A 16,159-nucleotide genomic window follows, 5' to 3' on the forward strand; every position below is an offset into this window, starting at 1 on the left:
CACTTTAATCCATAATTTTAGGGATCACAGTGAAATTAAGACACTTAGAGCAACATTAGATTTTATTAGAGTCGTGCTTCTGTCCAGTCAACGACTAAATCAAATATTTACCACACGTCCTCCAACAGAAACAACCACAGATGTCATTTTTTCACTCGTGTTTCTTTTCCACCTCAATTCTGCCCAAACTTGGCAATCCAAGGCATGGATTCATAGAGTTTATTTTCTTTCTGATGAACACATTATTCTCAAATTGAGTCAGTGTAAAGGTGAATCTGTGGCTTCTTTAGGTTCAGTCAGTAAAGGAACTTAGTTGAGTTTTTGAGAATCAAACTTCTTCAATCTGATCGACGTCAGCTCACTTCTCTCTCTGCTCTGGAAACTACCTCATTTAGGACAGTTTTACAGCCTAAACAGTATTGAATTTAGTGCGCGCTCTCACTTTCACGTCAGAGCGCAATACAGGACTGTTTAGGCTGTAAAAATGTCCTAAATGACGTCGTTTCCAGTAAACTCTGGACTATCTCCCTTCAGGACACTTGGATTGCAGTGGACGAGCAGTGTGGAGGAATATTAAATGGTTTTTGTTTAGTTTTATGGACGTTTTTGTGTCGGGCCCTATTACTCTCATATAAAGTTTTCGTTGGACTACGAATTGGCCTCCCGGGTCTCCAGATGCACTTTGAGGAATAAAAAACTACTCCAGAGTATTCATCAGCATGAGGGTGAGTCACTAATGACTGGATTTCATTTTTTGGTGAACTATTCCTTTAATAATGTCCATGATCAGTTTAAACTACATGGAGTTTTACGAGCTACGTTTGCAGAGTAGCTTCCCCAACACTGGTTACAACCTCTTGTATAACCAGTCTGTGGTTACAACCATCGCTCTCCTCTACTTGTTCTTCTCTGTGCTAAAACAAAAGGAAACATTCACATTGTTTCTGTAACAAAACTCAGTTCTTATAGAAACTCCTCAGTCAGACCTGCGACTGTGTGTGGTTGTGATGACGCGACAGAGAGCAGACGGAGCAGGTTGGATTATGAACTCGATCTCTTTATTTCTTTATGAGTATAAATGTCGAGCAGCTCAGAGAAAAAGCGCTTCAGCTAAAAAATATAATATTCATAACAGGGAACATTTTCCGTATCATGATCCAGGTGATATAATATAATCAAAGAACAAAAAAAACAAAGGCAGTGAAAATAAATTATCTGAATAACAATAATAATAATTATTATAATAATTATAATAACAATAATTATAACAAACAGTGTCAAATTAGGATTCATAAACTTTTTTTGTTTGCTTGTTTCTTTTGTGAAAATTCCATTTAAAATCGTCCATGAGCAGAAAATCCAGCATATTCTCATTTAACGTAGTGAAGTCATTTACAATATTCACAGTTGTGTGTGTGTGTGTGTGTGTGCGTGTGTGTGTAAACAGTCCTCCTCCATCACAACAGGTACCTATAAGGAGTCACACCGTCCTTTTAATTCTTCCCATGATGCATCTGTGCTCCACGAAGAGTCCTATAACCGCATTAAAACCCCTTCAGCCCATGGCCGTCACCATGTTGCCGTGGTGCGGGTGGCCGAAGCTCGGGTGTATGGGGGTAGGGGTGGGCAGCATGTGTCCCGCGTGGCCGAAGGGCGGCAGGTGGCCCATGGTCATGTGGCCGGCCAGCGAGGCGGCGCTGAACGGCGAGCTCTTGGCGAACTCCTCGTAGCCGTCGCTGCAGCGTTTGCTCTTCTTGGACTTGTTGGACATTTTCCGGTTGCGTGTCTGGATTCCCTCCTTCTTCATGGTCAGAGGCCGGTTCACCTGCGGACACGGACACGGAGAATCACAGGTGAGACAGGTAAACACAGGGCCGGTCTCTATGCGGTTGTTTAGGGCCACAGCCGTTAGGTGGGGGGCCACATGATCAGAAAGGTACCGGGGTTCATTCAAGTCATTTAAACATCCTGAGGTTTGCACATGCAGCTATGAGCTTTATATGTAATGTGAAGTCAATATTCAGCTTCTTTTATCTCACATTTGAGACATTTGGTGAAAATAGAACGGCAGAATGACAACATTTATGCTCAAAAAGTAATCTTACAAAATTTCATTTTAGACTTGTTTTCTACACTTACTGTATCTATTACTGTATTCATATCCTATTTCAGGCACCAAAACAGTTCATTCTCATGACTGAAGGAGTGTTTTCACAAGGGATTTAAAAAATTTTGATAAAAATTTGGCCTAAATTATTTCTTTATACAGTGTTCTAGGACAAATTGGCCTCAGTGTGCTTACAGCGGAGGTTCTAATATTTAGACATAAAACACTTTTATAAAACACTATTGTTACATCTGCAAGTATCTTAAAAAGAAAAATTTAAGAAAATATGTAAAAGTCGAGAAAATGGCCTCAAACCTCAGAGGGCATAAACACGTCTGTAGCCTATTCAGTTTTAACCAGTGATTTGGTGTTTGTGCTTAGAGTGCAGGGCCACAAACAAAAATCTTGTTTAGGGGCCACCAAAATTCTAGGGCCGGCCCTGGGTAAACAAATAAATAAGGATGTGGCTATCTTGAAAAATTGCAGTCATCTTGAAATTTAAAGTTGTTTCTTGTCGGTTGACCGATGGAGTCAACTCATACCAATTTTCATGCTGGTACCACCACAGCACCTTTATATATATATGTGCCGTCAAAACGGTGGAATTTATGCAAATCTATGCAAATTTGCTCATGTTAACAAAGAATTTCAAAAAAATTGTAATACATTTTTTGTTTGTCTTAAAGCAGAAGTGAGTGATCCGGTCGTTTTCGCTAATGCTGCGTTCCAGGCAGGCTTTTGAAATCGTAAATTACAGCTTCATGTCACAACTTACGACTTTGTAGCGTTCCAGGCAACCCACTCGTGTTTTTCCGACCTGTTTTACCGGTGAAAGTCACTATAACGGCCACTCGTAACTTCTGACCCGTGAACTCGTACCAGATCGAACTGGTACCACTTCACGGTCGGAAAAATACGAGTTTCCTTGAACGCACCATAACAGTCCTCGTCGCTACGTCACCACATTCACGGCGTTCCTTGGCTGCACACACAGCCCTGCATGCCGTTCTCTCTCCTCATTGGATAAAAACTGTAGGATACGATAAATGTTTTCTCTTCGGCTCAGAGCAGAGCAGAGGGACTGAGAGACCCGTGTTTCAGACCGAACACTCTATGTAAGTGATTGCTGTCGGAAGATATAACTATTTAAGACTTATATTAACACAAATATATCACTCACTTCTGCTTTAATGTAAGTAATCAACTCAGTCATTTTCATGGAGATATCTAAGGGTTAAAAATGTTACCCTATTCACGTGAGAAAAATAATTAATAGGCGTATAATGGGCTATATTTGGGTCTTTTTCCAAACTTTCCCCTAATGGGATTCTTCGGGGCTTTTTTTTACCTCACTCAGGACATGTTGAGGATACAAAATCAGTTGAGTTTGCTTCTGTTGCAATTTGTTCAACCTTTTTTCATAAAATGACTGGACTACAGTGAGATAAAAAGATAAAAAAGAAGACAAATAATAACCTAAGAACCAATATTAGGAAATAAAAACCTATAGCCTAATAAATAAATAAATAAAACACATTGTTAGGCAGCAGTAACACTTTAAAACATGCAGTAATAATGTAAAGTGCAGAGGACGTTTATGGTGCTTTTTGGCCGGACCGGTGTGGAGAGACAGGAAATGTGGAGACAGAGAGAGCATAGATGACATGCAGCAAAGGGCCACTGGTGGAATCGAACCAGTGCCGCTGCACGCTCAAATACAGTTGGTTTTTGCAAGTATTTTTAGGTTGTTTTTTTTGCCTTTACTGTAATTGACAGGACAGTCAGAGAGAGACAGAGAGAGAGGGGGATGATATCACAGCAAAGGGCCACTGGGGGAAGCTTCAAACAGCTGGAGTTACTTTAGTTACTGGGATGCTGAGAAGCTAAAACTTCTTTTTTATTTGAATATTTTTGCATTTTCTTTATTTCTTGAAAAGGCTTGGGCAATGAGACGAAGAGCGATATATTGTTGAGTACTGAAAGTAATCTGAAATTGTTTATTTATGTCACACCTGTGTGGCAAGTAACACCAACAGGAAGGACTGTCTAGTTTTTGTTTTTTTTGTATTTGTTATTGTGTCTTGTAATCCCATATGGGATGGGCCACAGTGGTGGCATGACACGAAAATAAAATATTCATTCATTCATACTGGGTAACACTTTATAATAAGTACACACTGTTAAGCATTAGTTAAGCATTAATAAATACTGAATTCTTCATTTATAACACACTCATTAGTATGTAGTTTATAAATACAGTTAGTGCTAATCAATGATGAGTAAAATATTTTTAAAGGGACAGTATGGGACTTTATTGGCTTTTTATTGACAAAAATCAAATATCGCTTTCATAAATACGTATTTCACTGAAGTGGAATCGCGCCCGCATACAAACGAGCGCTTTCTCGTACCTTAGAATGAGATGTTACAAGTCGTTACAAACATACAGGGGGGGGTTCACCGAACCTTCTCTGCCATGTTGAATCGCCATGTTTTACGTTCAGTGTCACCGTGGCTGTAAGTAACCTCAAACTCGGGCCGCCGGAGCTTCTCGGCTCGGGGAGAAAGTTTTCCAGACAGCGCCTGTTAAAACTGTCACCACCGTGTAGCTAGTGTGAGGAAGGACGGAGGCACTGGTGTTGCCTTCAGGTGCAGTCAGACACCTGAATGACGCCGTGAGTGACGCCGTCGGCAAACCAACTGGATGTTATTTTACTCGACGAGAGAAAGCCGGTAAAACGTGGGTCAGGTAAACAATACGACATCACCATGACAACATATTGTCACGCCTGTATTGTTTTGCCTCGTGCTGGCGGACCGTTTGTTTACATAGAGGCTTGTTTATCCTGATACATGCAGCGTGTGTTGTTTTTCTGACTTCTGCCCGAGTTTACGTAAACGCAACAGCAAGAATACGTGCCGACATGCAACCGCACCGCTAGATGGGGGTAAATCTCACATACTGTCCCTTTAACTGTGTTAATAAACTACATACTAATGAGTATTCATGTGTTATAAATGATGAGTTCGGTATTTATTAATGCCTAACTAATGCTTAAAGCAGAAGTGAGTGGTCCGGTCGTTTTCGCTAATGCTGCGTTCCAGGCAGGCTTTTGAAATCGTAAATTACAGCTTCAAGTCACAACTTACGACTTTGTAGCGTTCCAGGCAACCCACTCGTGTTTTTCCGACCTGTTTTTCCGGTGAAAGTCACTATAACGGCCACTCGTAACTTCCGACCGGTGAACTCGTACCAGATCGAACTGGTACGACTTCACAGGTCGGAAAAATACGAGTTTCCTTGAACGCACCATAACAGTCCTCGTTGCTACGTCACCACATTCACGGCGTTCCTTGGCTGCACACACAGCCCTGCATGCCGTTCTCTCTCCTCATTGGATAAAAACTGTAGGATACGATAAATGTTTTCTCTTCGGCTCAGAGCAGAGCAGAGTGACTGAGAGACCCGTGTTTCAGTCCAAACACTCTATGTAAGTGATTGCTGTCGGAAGATATAACTATTTAAGACTTATATTAACACAAATATATCACTTACTTCTGCTTTAATAGTGTGTACTTATTATAAAGTGTTACCAGTTACTGTAGTTACTTTAGTTACTGTAGTTACTTTAGTTACTGTGGTTACTGTAGTTACTGGGATGGTTGTAACATGGCTCAGTTGTAACACATATTTGGGAACAAGTTACTTATCGTCTGATTCGCTCAAGATTATAGATTTGTTTTTAGGTTTTTGTGAAAGTGTCGCCTGCTTTGTTTAGTTAAACTCACCAAACTTACATTACGTTACGAGTTACGACCTCCTCCAACCAAAGTCTGACCTGTGTTTATATGTTTTCTTTAAAAAGGAGTTTACAGTAAGTATTGTATAACATTTTTTCAATATCAAGTTTTTGTTATAATCCTTATTATTACAGTAATGTTGCATCTCACGTTACAGCTGAACTCAGCCAGTGCATTTTCTGTTTGTGTTGCAGAGTTAACAGCTAACAGCCGTTTACAGTAACAGCCGACACATGGAACTAGTTTGTGTCGCATTTTTAATGCACTGATTTAACAAAAAAAAAAAAAAAAGCTGTCCCCGCTCTCATTTTACTGCAGTGAGTTTTGTTTTTTTTTCACAGTGAATCTGAATGTGTTCATCAAAGTGAAGGAAAACGTCCTGATGTGTAGAACAATGTTTTCTCTGTACGTTTTTAAAGGAGTTCTGTGTCACAGAAACTTGAGTTTATTTAAAGGGATAGTTCAACATTTAGTCAAGTTCTCCTCTCACCATAATCCCTCTAGTCATAGCAGTAGCAGGTTCATCACCTTTAATTATCGTGAGCTGCTCAGCTAACACAACGGACGCGCACGACGGTAGCCTACTTTCGATTTTCCCTCATCAAACTAAATACACAATCCAACAACTCCACAACGCTCTGGTGGACAAGTTGTGACCTGCACAATCACCACACTATGACATAATCATGTAACATTATGTAACATTACGACACATGAAGCAAATACTCTGAACTACTTTCTCTTTTGAAATCCCTCCGCCCTGGAATGTAGTTCTGGCTGCATTTCCCTCTAAAACAACTCTGTCTGGTAACGTTGTGTTATTATCTCATAGCGTGGTGAATGTGCAGGTCACAACTTGTCCACCAGAGCGTTGTGGAGTTGTTGGATTGTGTATTTGATGAGTTTGATGAGGGACAGGGGACCTGTACCGTTCACCTCCATTGTGTTCACTGAGCAGCTCACGTCTCTGCCCCGCCCATCTCAAAACAACATGCACGATAATTAAAGGTAATAATGAACCTACTGCTGTGTGACTATAGGGATTATGGTGAGAGGAGGATCTGACTAAATGTTGAACTATCCCTTTAAAGTTTTAATGAAACAACGTGCCAATCACCATCACCATCATCATCATCAGTAGTTCTCAGTGTTGTTGAAGCCTTCAGACTGAAACAGTCTCTCACCATTGTGACTCTCGACCCCATTGTTTCCATGGAAACAATGAGGCACAAAGAAAAGAAAAGAACAAACCAACAACACGTCCAACACGCCGAGTCGAACTGTTCCCTCCTTCTCCCGCAACAATCAGCCGACCTGTCGACCCACTTCCTGTCTACTCGTTGACCCCCACCCTCCCTCCTCCTCCTTGTGTGTGTGTGTGTGTGTGTGTGTGTGGGTCAGCAGTGCGTGACTCACGTTGTGTAGTTTGTAGTAGAGGCCGCAGGCGTTGCACACCGGGTCTCCGTTGGCGTTCCTCCTCCACAGCGTGGTGGTGGTCGTCTGACAGTTGGCGCAGCAGGTTCCTGCTCGTCTGGCTGCAGACTGAGGAGCACGAAGGGTTAATCACACCGGCCGATCAATACACAGCTCATCACACCGTATTGATGACCGATCACATTTTTTTTCTCTTATTTTTTTAGGGGAAATTATTCATTTAAAAACATATTTGAGTGACTTTGAAAAGCAAAATACAAATGTAATGTATTATTATCATTATTATTATCATTGATACATCTTATCAATACATTTTTTTCTCGATAAACATCTGCAAATTACAACAACAACAAAGAAAAACACACACACACACACACACTTTCTCACAGCCTCTGATGTTTTACAGTGTAAAGGAAAATCTGACAATGATCAGATTTCAGTTTATAGATTTTTGCCATTTTTAATCAATAAACACATGTTGCCAGTGATTTTATTTAATTTACAGATAAAATGTTGTTCCCTTTTCAATATTTGAACCACAGATTTTTTTTTTTATATAAATTAAAATAACAAATCACTTTGGGAACATGAATTAAATCCGGACTCAGCTCAGACCTGATCGATCTAATGAGGTTTATTGATCCAGAACATTATGAAAATACTGCAAACGTGTAGTTGAGTCAACTGCTGATAGTTCTCCATCCATCCATCTACACATTACAGCAACAACAGAAACACACACACACACACACACTTTCACACAGCCACAAATGTTTTACAGTGTAAAACAGAAACAGTTTATGATCCAGTCAGAGGAGGAAAATCTGACAATGATCAGATTTCAGTTTGTAGATTTTTGTCATTTTTAATCAATAATCACACGTTGCCAGTGATTGTATTTAATTTATAGATAATATTTAGTTCTCGTTTCAATATTTTAACCATTTTTTGTAAATTAGAATAACAAATCACTTTGGGAACATGAATTAAATCCGATCTAATCAGGTTTATTGATCCAGAACATTATGAAATTGTTCCAGTAATGAACATAAACGTGTAACAGCTGATAGTTCTCCATCTATTCCTCCATCATCACTCCTCCTCCTCCTCCTCCTCCTCCTCCTCCTCCTCCTCCAGGAGCTCCGGGGCTCGGACGTCGCTGCGGTGAGGAGAGGAGGCCGCGGATAGAGGAAGCAGCTCGGGGCTCTGCTGCTTTATCTGGGTCGGTCAGACTTCCGGAGAGGAAACAACTGGAGCTGCTGCTGCTGCTGCTGCTGCTCCGGAGCCGCGCGCGGAAACAACCAGCTTGATATATGAGCGCGTGCATGATGCGGCTCCGCGAGACGCCGACAGACTCACAAACGAACCAGGACCCGCGCGCGACCAGACAGAGCAGGTGAATGAAAACCCAGATCCTAGATCAGTTTAATCCTGATTATCTTCATCAATCTGAGGATTAAACTCAACACTCTGCAGGTTTTATTACTTCACTTTTTTGTTTTATCGCGTTTATGCAGAAATTAACTAAATTAACTAATTTAAATTGGCACTATTTTAATTATGTAATGAAGTTTTTTTCACAAGAACAAGTATTATTTCAGATCCGAAATTTCTTCATAATAAAATAAAAAAAAATATGTTTTCTAAAGACCTCAATATGATTTATTGATTTAATGATTTAATGTCTCGCAATCTGCACAGGCTTTGACTTTATTTCCTAAATAATCATAATAGCCTAATTATGTGTAACTGTTTAATGTTTGATTTTAATAATCATTCAAATCTGAGATTTGTATTATTTTAGTGCAGTTTTTCTCTCCTGGTTAAAACCTTCTGTTTAATTTCTAAACGTGTTAAATGCACGTGAACAGTGTGTGACATGAAAGCTGAGGTTGCATGGGCAAATCACTGAAGTTTGAAGCAGTGCATTGTGGGAAATAGTTAGCTTCAGTCCTCCTCCTCCTCCTCTGAGTCTCATGTTCACGTCCTTCAAGCTCCAAAATGTGAATTTAAATGTAGTAATTTAAAATATTTTTCAGGAGGTGACGAGAATCCAGATGTGTCTCAACAGTTTGTTTAGATTTTTCTGACTTTTTCTCACTAGATTTTTCACAACAAAAACTTCAGCATCAACACACGTGGAATGAAATCTCCTGGGTTTTGGTTCCTTACGTAAACGCATCACACATAACAGCTGATCTCAGAGCTGCTAAAGGTCTCAGCTCCTCTGACCCTGGGTCAGTGACGCCGTCGCCCTGAGCAACAGTAATAACGGCGGCGGTTGAGCTCAGGGAGCCGGAGGTGACTGGAGGAAACAATTCCTGGAAACTGATCGGAGAAAATATAACTTTCCTGGAATTGTAGCTCGTCCCCTTCGTCTCCCACTCCCTTTATTTACTACCACCTCTACACACACACACACACATTTACACACACACACACACACATTTACACACACACACACACACAGTGGAGACATGAGACTCACCAGGCGGCGTTTGGGTTTGATGAGCGGTCGGTTTTGGCCGTTCATCTTGTGGTACAGGCCACAGGCGTTGCACAGGTAGTGACCGGTGCTGTCCCGTCTCCACAGAGGCGTCGACGTGGCTCCGCAGTTCACACACTCACGGCCCTCTGACAACAACAAAACACACACACAAGTTTAAATAAAACCCAAACAACACACACACACACACACACACACACTGACTGAGCTGAAACCTGCAGAGTCTCAGGTCAAAGTGTCGTCACCAAAACGCTGGAAATCTGCCTCCATCATTGAAGCTATGAGAAGAATTTATAACTTCCTGGACAATTATGTGCATGTGCATGTGCATGTGCATGTGCATGTGCATGTCAGGTTTCACTTTGAGCTTCTCCATCAGTGTTTTTATCTGCAGCTGAAGTGACTGTTTTATAAAGTTTTTTAACAGAAGATAAAGAAGAATCCGTCAGCTCCAACTTCATGTCTCCACCCATCAGTTTCTAATATTTGTTCCCTTTATTTCCAGTGGTGGAAACTCTGTCTGAGGATGAAAACCCGTAGATTTGCATATGAACAGACTCATTTAATTTTTAATCCCACTTCACAAAAACAGATGAGCAGATTTGGAGTCGATGCCTTTGACCCTTCAGAGCTGCAGAGAGCAGAGCAGCTCATTAAAAGAAAAAGAGGAAAAAAAAAGACTTTTGAATTTAAATTTAGGTCAAAATCTTTCACTTCTTGGCTCAGTTAACACGTCGTCTATAACCCATAATTATATTAATGTCAGTGAAACACGTTTTACAGCCGGTTGAACACGTCGGCTCCTGTTTCAGAGGAGAAAACTGAGGCTCGGTTTCATGAAGCTGCTTCAACACAATCAGGTCTGAAGCCGAAGCTGCTCGGTCATCAAATAACAATCAGGACAAAGTGTTAATGTAACGGAGACGAGGCTGCAGCACCTGCAGCTTCCTCTCACACCTCTGGGCCCCGATCCAGTCACACAGACCATAATAATCACAGAGTCATGGTCAACAAAGAGGATTATCAGGCCTGAGAGACGACGGTAGGTTATTATATGAAATACAATTATTGGGACTAGTATTTTATTTTAATATGATGCTCAGATCAGCACATTTAGACCATTTACATAAACATTAATCATCTGGATAATTATAATTGTCTATTATTATTATCATATATTAGATTTTACATGGCTGCTTATTTAAATTGGTTCATATAATATAATATAATATAATATAATAATAAAGTGAAGGTTTCTAATAGAGGTTTATATTTTTATTTCTGAGCTCGTTGTTTTTTTGTTTAAATCAAATGATCTGATCTTTTTCTGCAGCATTTTAATTCTAATCTCATTCAGGCTTTTTTCTTTTCTTTTTCTTTATAATGAACATTCACACTGTTGTGTAATAATCCTTTAACAGGAACATTTACTCCGCAGCGTGGCAGTGAAAACAACCGTGCAGTGTGAACTCATGGTTGGTTGGAGGATGGATTCACAGCGACATGAGTTTTAGTTTAGATCCAGATGTTACAGCAACAGCAACATCTGTCTGTATGTGTTTACACTGTGTGTGTGTGTGTGTGTGTGTGTGTGTGTGTGTGTGTGTGTGTGTGTGTGTGTGTGTGTGTGTGTGTGTGTGTGTGTGTGTGTGTGTGTGTGTGTGTGTGTGTGTGTGTGAGTGTGTGTGTGTGTGTGTGTGTGTGTCAGGGCCGTTGCTAGGAATTCTGGGCCCCCTTAAAGAATACTAAAGGTGGCCCCTGACTTTTCCACCTTTTTTCTTAGACTACACTGCAAAAACCCCAAATCTTTCTAAGAATATTTGTCTTATTTCTTGTCAAAATGTCTCATTTCTAGTCAAAACTAATCTCTTTCCACTTTAAATAAGACTCGTCACCTAAAAATGAACTTGTTTTTAGATCATTTTCACTTGTTTCAAACAAATTTTCACTTGAAATAAGTAGAAAAATCTGCCAGTTTTTTGTGCTTGTAATAAGAAAGAAAAACTTGCTCCACTATCAGATTTTTCTACTTATTTCAAGTGAAAATAGACTTGAAATAAGTAAAAAGTGTCTAAAAACAAGCTACTTTTTAATGTATAACTATGTATATATGTACTTATTTCAGGTATAATGAGATTTGTTTTGACTAGAAATAAGACAAATATTCTTGGTAAGAATTTGAGTTTTTGCAGTGTAGGCCTATTATAATTTTTATTTAGCTTACTTTGTTTTGATGCTAATGCAGCATTACTATGAGTATTCGTCTGGGTCTTATGCAGAATAATCCAGTCATACAAAGATTAGACTACTACACCTTTCTCCCCTGTACAACGGTCCTGTGTGTGTAGTTGTGTGTCGGTGTGTGTGTGTGTGTGTGTGTGTGTGTGTGTGAGTCCGGGCCACTCACCGGTGCAGGACCGGGTCTTGCCCTTGTTCTTGGGGTTGAACCCGGGGCTCGCGCCCAGCAGGCTGCCCGGGTGGAAGAGGCTGCCGCCGTAGTCGTGGTGCGCGTGGGGGGGCAGCGAGTAGCTGGGGGGGTAGGAGGGGATGGTGGAGAGGTGGTGGTGGTGGTGGTGGAGGGAGGAGGAGGGGGAGGAGGGGGTGTGCGCGCTCATGGAGGAGGCCAGGCTGCTCCTCAGCGGGCTCGAGCCCTCCATCTTCATCATCAGCCCCTCCGGTAACGATACTTGGTATTTAGTAATAGATTCCTTCTCGTCCATCCGGAGCGCGGCGGCGGCGGCGGCGGAGAGCGAGGCCGGGGACGCAGCTCCAGGGTCCGGGGACACGTCCTTGGGCGGCGTGGGGGGGAAGGCGTAGAGGTGGTGGGGGGGGCTGGAGTGGTGAGAGGGGGGGGTTAGAGACGGAGCGGAGACCGAGACCGAGTTGCTGCTGCCGCCGCTGCTGCTGCTGCTACACGGGTAGACGGCGGACAGGCTGCCCCCGGGGGAAGCGGAGCCCGGGTGGTGGTGGGGGTGGGGGTGGGGGTGGGTGGTGTGCAGGCTGCTGCTGGGCTTACTGAAGGGACTGACCGCCCAGGCGTTGTGGTGCAGAGCCGCCGCCTTGCCCCCGTCCAGCCAGGAGAGCCCCCCCGGGCTGTGCAGCAGGTGAGGCCGGCACACCTGAGTCCCGGTGAGGCGAGCTGCACGAAGACACAAACACACACACAGACTTTATTACAGCGACTACAGATGCACATTACACTGCAAAAACTCAAAATCTTACCAAGAATATTTGGTCAATTTCTAGGCAAAATGTCATTTCCAGTCAAAACAAATCTAGTTATACCTAAAATAAGACCCCTCACATAAAAAGTAGCTTGTTTTTAGACACTTTTTACTTCTTTCAAGCATATTTTCTCTTGAAGTAGGCTAAGTAGAAAAATCTGACAGTGGAGCAAGTTTTTCTTTCTTATTATTTTTAGGTGATGGGTCTTATTTAAAGTGGAAAGAGATTAGTTTTGACTAGAAATTAGGCATTTTGACAAGAAATAAGACAAATATTCTTGGAAAGATTTTGAGTTTTTGCAGTGTAGCTAAACTATAATCTGGTAGCAGTGCATCAAATGGCAACATTTATGTTTGAACTGTAGTTACACTGTCCCTTTTACATAAAATAAAATTGGAAAAAATTTGACGGAAGAAGAGGAGCTGGTTCCTCTGGTTCATTATCATCAGACTTGTTGATTCACTCTGACACAAATCTCAAATCTCACTACAAAATCATAAAAACAAAAAACTCACATTTTAATTGTCATGTTAAAAACTCAAACTGTAGGCTACACTTGCACCAGACACAAACACACAGACTTTATTACAGGGACTACAGATGCAAATTAGCTAAACTATATGTTAGCGGGAACTGGCAATGACAACTGATACCCATGCATGCAGCACTCCATGCATGTTTTTTGATTTAGCTAAACTATAATCTGGTAGCAGCAGTGCATCAAATGGCAGCATTTATGTTTGAACTGTACACTGTCCCTTTTACATAAAATAAAATTGAAAAAAAAATTGACAGAAGAATAAGAAGAAGAAGAGCTGGTTCCTCTGGTTCATAATCATCAGACTTGTTGATTCACTCCCACACAAACAAACTCAATTAAATCAGAGTTTTAATTGTTTTTTCTCTTCCTGCAGCAAAAGTGCAGAGCTGCTTTTACTTTTTATTTTTATTTTAATCTCAATATAGGAAATAAAAACAAAAAACTCACATTTTAATTATCATGTTAAAAACTCAAACTGTACACTTGCACATGTGTTGCTTTATATATTTCTACATATAGCCTATAAGAAAACACTGATTAGAAAGATACACTGCAAAAACTCAAAATCTTACCAAGAATACTTGTCTTATTTCTAGTCAAAACAAATCTCATTATACTTAAAACAAGACTCATCACATAAAAAGTAGCTTGTTTTTAGACACTTTTTACGTCTTTCAAGCAGATTTTCACTTGAAATAAGTAGAAAAATCTGATAAGTTTTCTTTCTTATTACAAGCACAAAAAGCTTTCACTTGCAAATTTGTCTACTTATTTCAAGTGACAATTTGTTTGAAATAAATGAAAATGATCTAAAAACAAGTTAATTTTTAGGTGATGATTCTTATTTAAAGTGGAACGAGATTAGTTTTGACTAGAAATGAGACATTTTGACAAGAAATAAGACAAATATTCTTGGAAAGATTTTGAGTTTTTGCAGTGTTTTTCATTATTATCTTTAATTCTATTATTATTACAGACTGATGCTGTTGTTTTATAAAAGTATTATCTGTATATTTTCAGTTTTACATCTCCTATAGTTTTGTGCAGATGTGAATCCAGCTGTGACATTTTATTCCAGTTTATTCTAGTAACCACGCTGCTGCTGCTGCTGCTGCGTCTTACCGTGCGCCTGGCTGTAGGACACCCTGGCCCGGGCGGCGGAGTTGTGGTGGTGGTAGTAGGGGTTTCCCTGAGAGTCCAGGTGGTTAAAGAAAACGTCCACCTCGTCCGGAGGCAGCAGCTGCGTCGCGGGCTCCATGTAGCTGTGCCCCAGATGATGATGGTGCGGGTTCGAGTCCGCCGGGTGGTGTTGTCCGTTGAGCACGGCGTGGTGATGCATCCAGCGCGGCGCCTGCTGCTCCGACGCCACGTCCATCTCTCTCCGCGTTAGTTAGTTAAATAGTCTATCTGTGTGTCTCTCTCTGTGTGTCTCTCTGTGTGTAAAGGTTTAGAGGGACACCGTGTGATGATAATGATGATGATGAGTGTGTCCTTCCTTCACCACGTCTTCACCGCCGTGTCCACTGTGTCCATGAAGCTGCAGCAGCGAAGACACCAGTCCAGTTCCAGTTCCACTCTGCAACAAAACACCAGAGTTCAGGTTTTACTGAGCAGCTGCACTGATTCAGATTATTTGAATTATTATTATTATTATTATTATTACTAGGCTATAATAATAATAATATTCTCCAGTGGAACATGTCCTGCCACAGCGATCGTTTACCTCAGGACAGACAGAGATAGAGACCGGCTGCTCCACCTGGTCGACTTTTATCCACAGTGTCCACTCAGCTCCCCATGCACGCCTCTTCTTCTCTTCTTCTTCCTCTGTTCTTCCTCTCTTTTCTCTCTCTCTCTCTCTGTGTGTGTATGTGTGTGTGTGTGTGTGTCAGAGTGTCTTCCCTCCGTCCACTGGGACTCGGACTCGGAGCAGCATGCAGCGCGCGGACGGACGGACTGACTGAGGACTGAGGCTGACAGCGCGCGGCTCAGCAAGCAGCTTGTCGAGCTCAGGGCGGAGTCTTCACCACCAAACCAAGGAGGAGGCGGATTCATCCACAGGCCGGAGAACAGACCTGCTGCTGCTCCTCCTCCTCTCCCCTCCTCCTCCTCCTCCTCCTCCTCCACAACCAGAACATCACTGTTGTAACTGTATGGTTTTAATGCAGAGAGAGAGAGAGAGTTGAATGTGTCACCATGTCAGTCTGAAAACATGTAGTGACCACTTCTATAAGATCTATACTCTTTAAAGTTAAAATGAAATAGTAATGAAATAATCCAAAGTATCACTGACACATGTGAACACACACACACACACACACACACACACACACACACACACACACACACACACACGTCTGTATATAGCTAGCCTACTCATGTGTTTTCATGTGTTTTCCTGGAGACAAACTGTCCGTGAATTCAACACAAGCCTCTGAACTGTCATTAGATTACAGTAAATGCGCTTCATGCATGGATTCATTTCCCATGTGAACATAACATCCATCCCATAATGTAGCCTATAAAACTTTTCAAATCTGCACAA

General features: G+C 41.4%; 1 protein-coding gene across 1 annotated transcript; it reads right to left on the reverse strand.

Annotated features, from left to right (window-relative positions):
• Nucleotides 1–1,555: 1,555 nt before the first annotated feature.
• On the reverse strand, nucleotides 1,556–14,989 carry LOC310986086 (GATA-binding factor 2-like; the record flags this gene model as incomplete). The annotated part of the gene is made up of 5 exons (XM_083971843.1): nucleotides 1,556–1,825; nucleotides 7,325–7,450; nucleotides 9,831–9,976; nucleotides 12,256–12,987; nucleotides 14,737–14,989. 5 exons carry the CDS (start codon nucleotides 14,987–14,989, stop codon nucleotides 1,556–1,558), a joined length of 1,527 nt encoding a protein of 508 aa, XP_083827969.1.
• Nucleotides 14,990–16,159: the final 1,170 nt, after the last annotated feature.

The sequence above is a fragment of the Trachurus trachurus genome (genome assembly GCF_905171665.1).
Source record: "Trachurus trachurus genome assembly, chromosome: 5".
NCBI classification, from domain to species: Eukaryota; Metazoa; Chordata; class Actinopteri; order Carangiformes; family Carangidae; genus Trachurus; species Trachurus trachurus.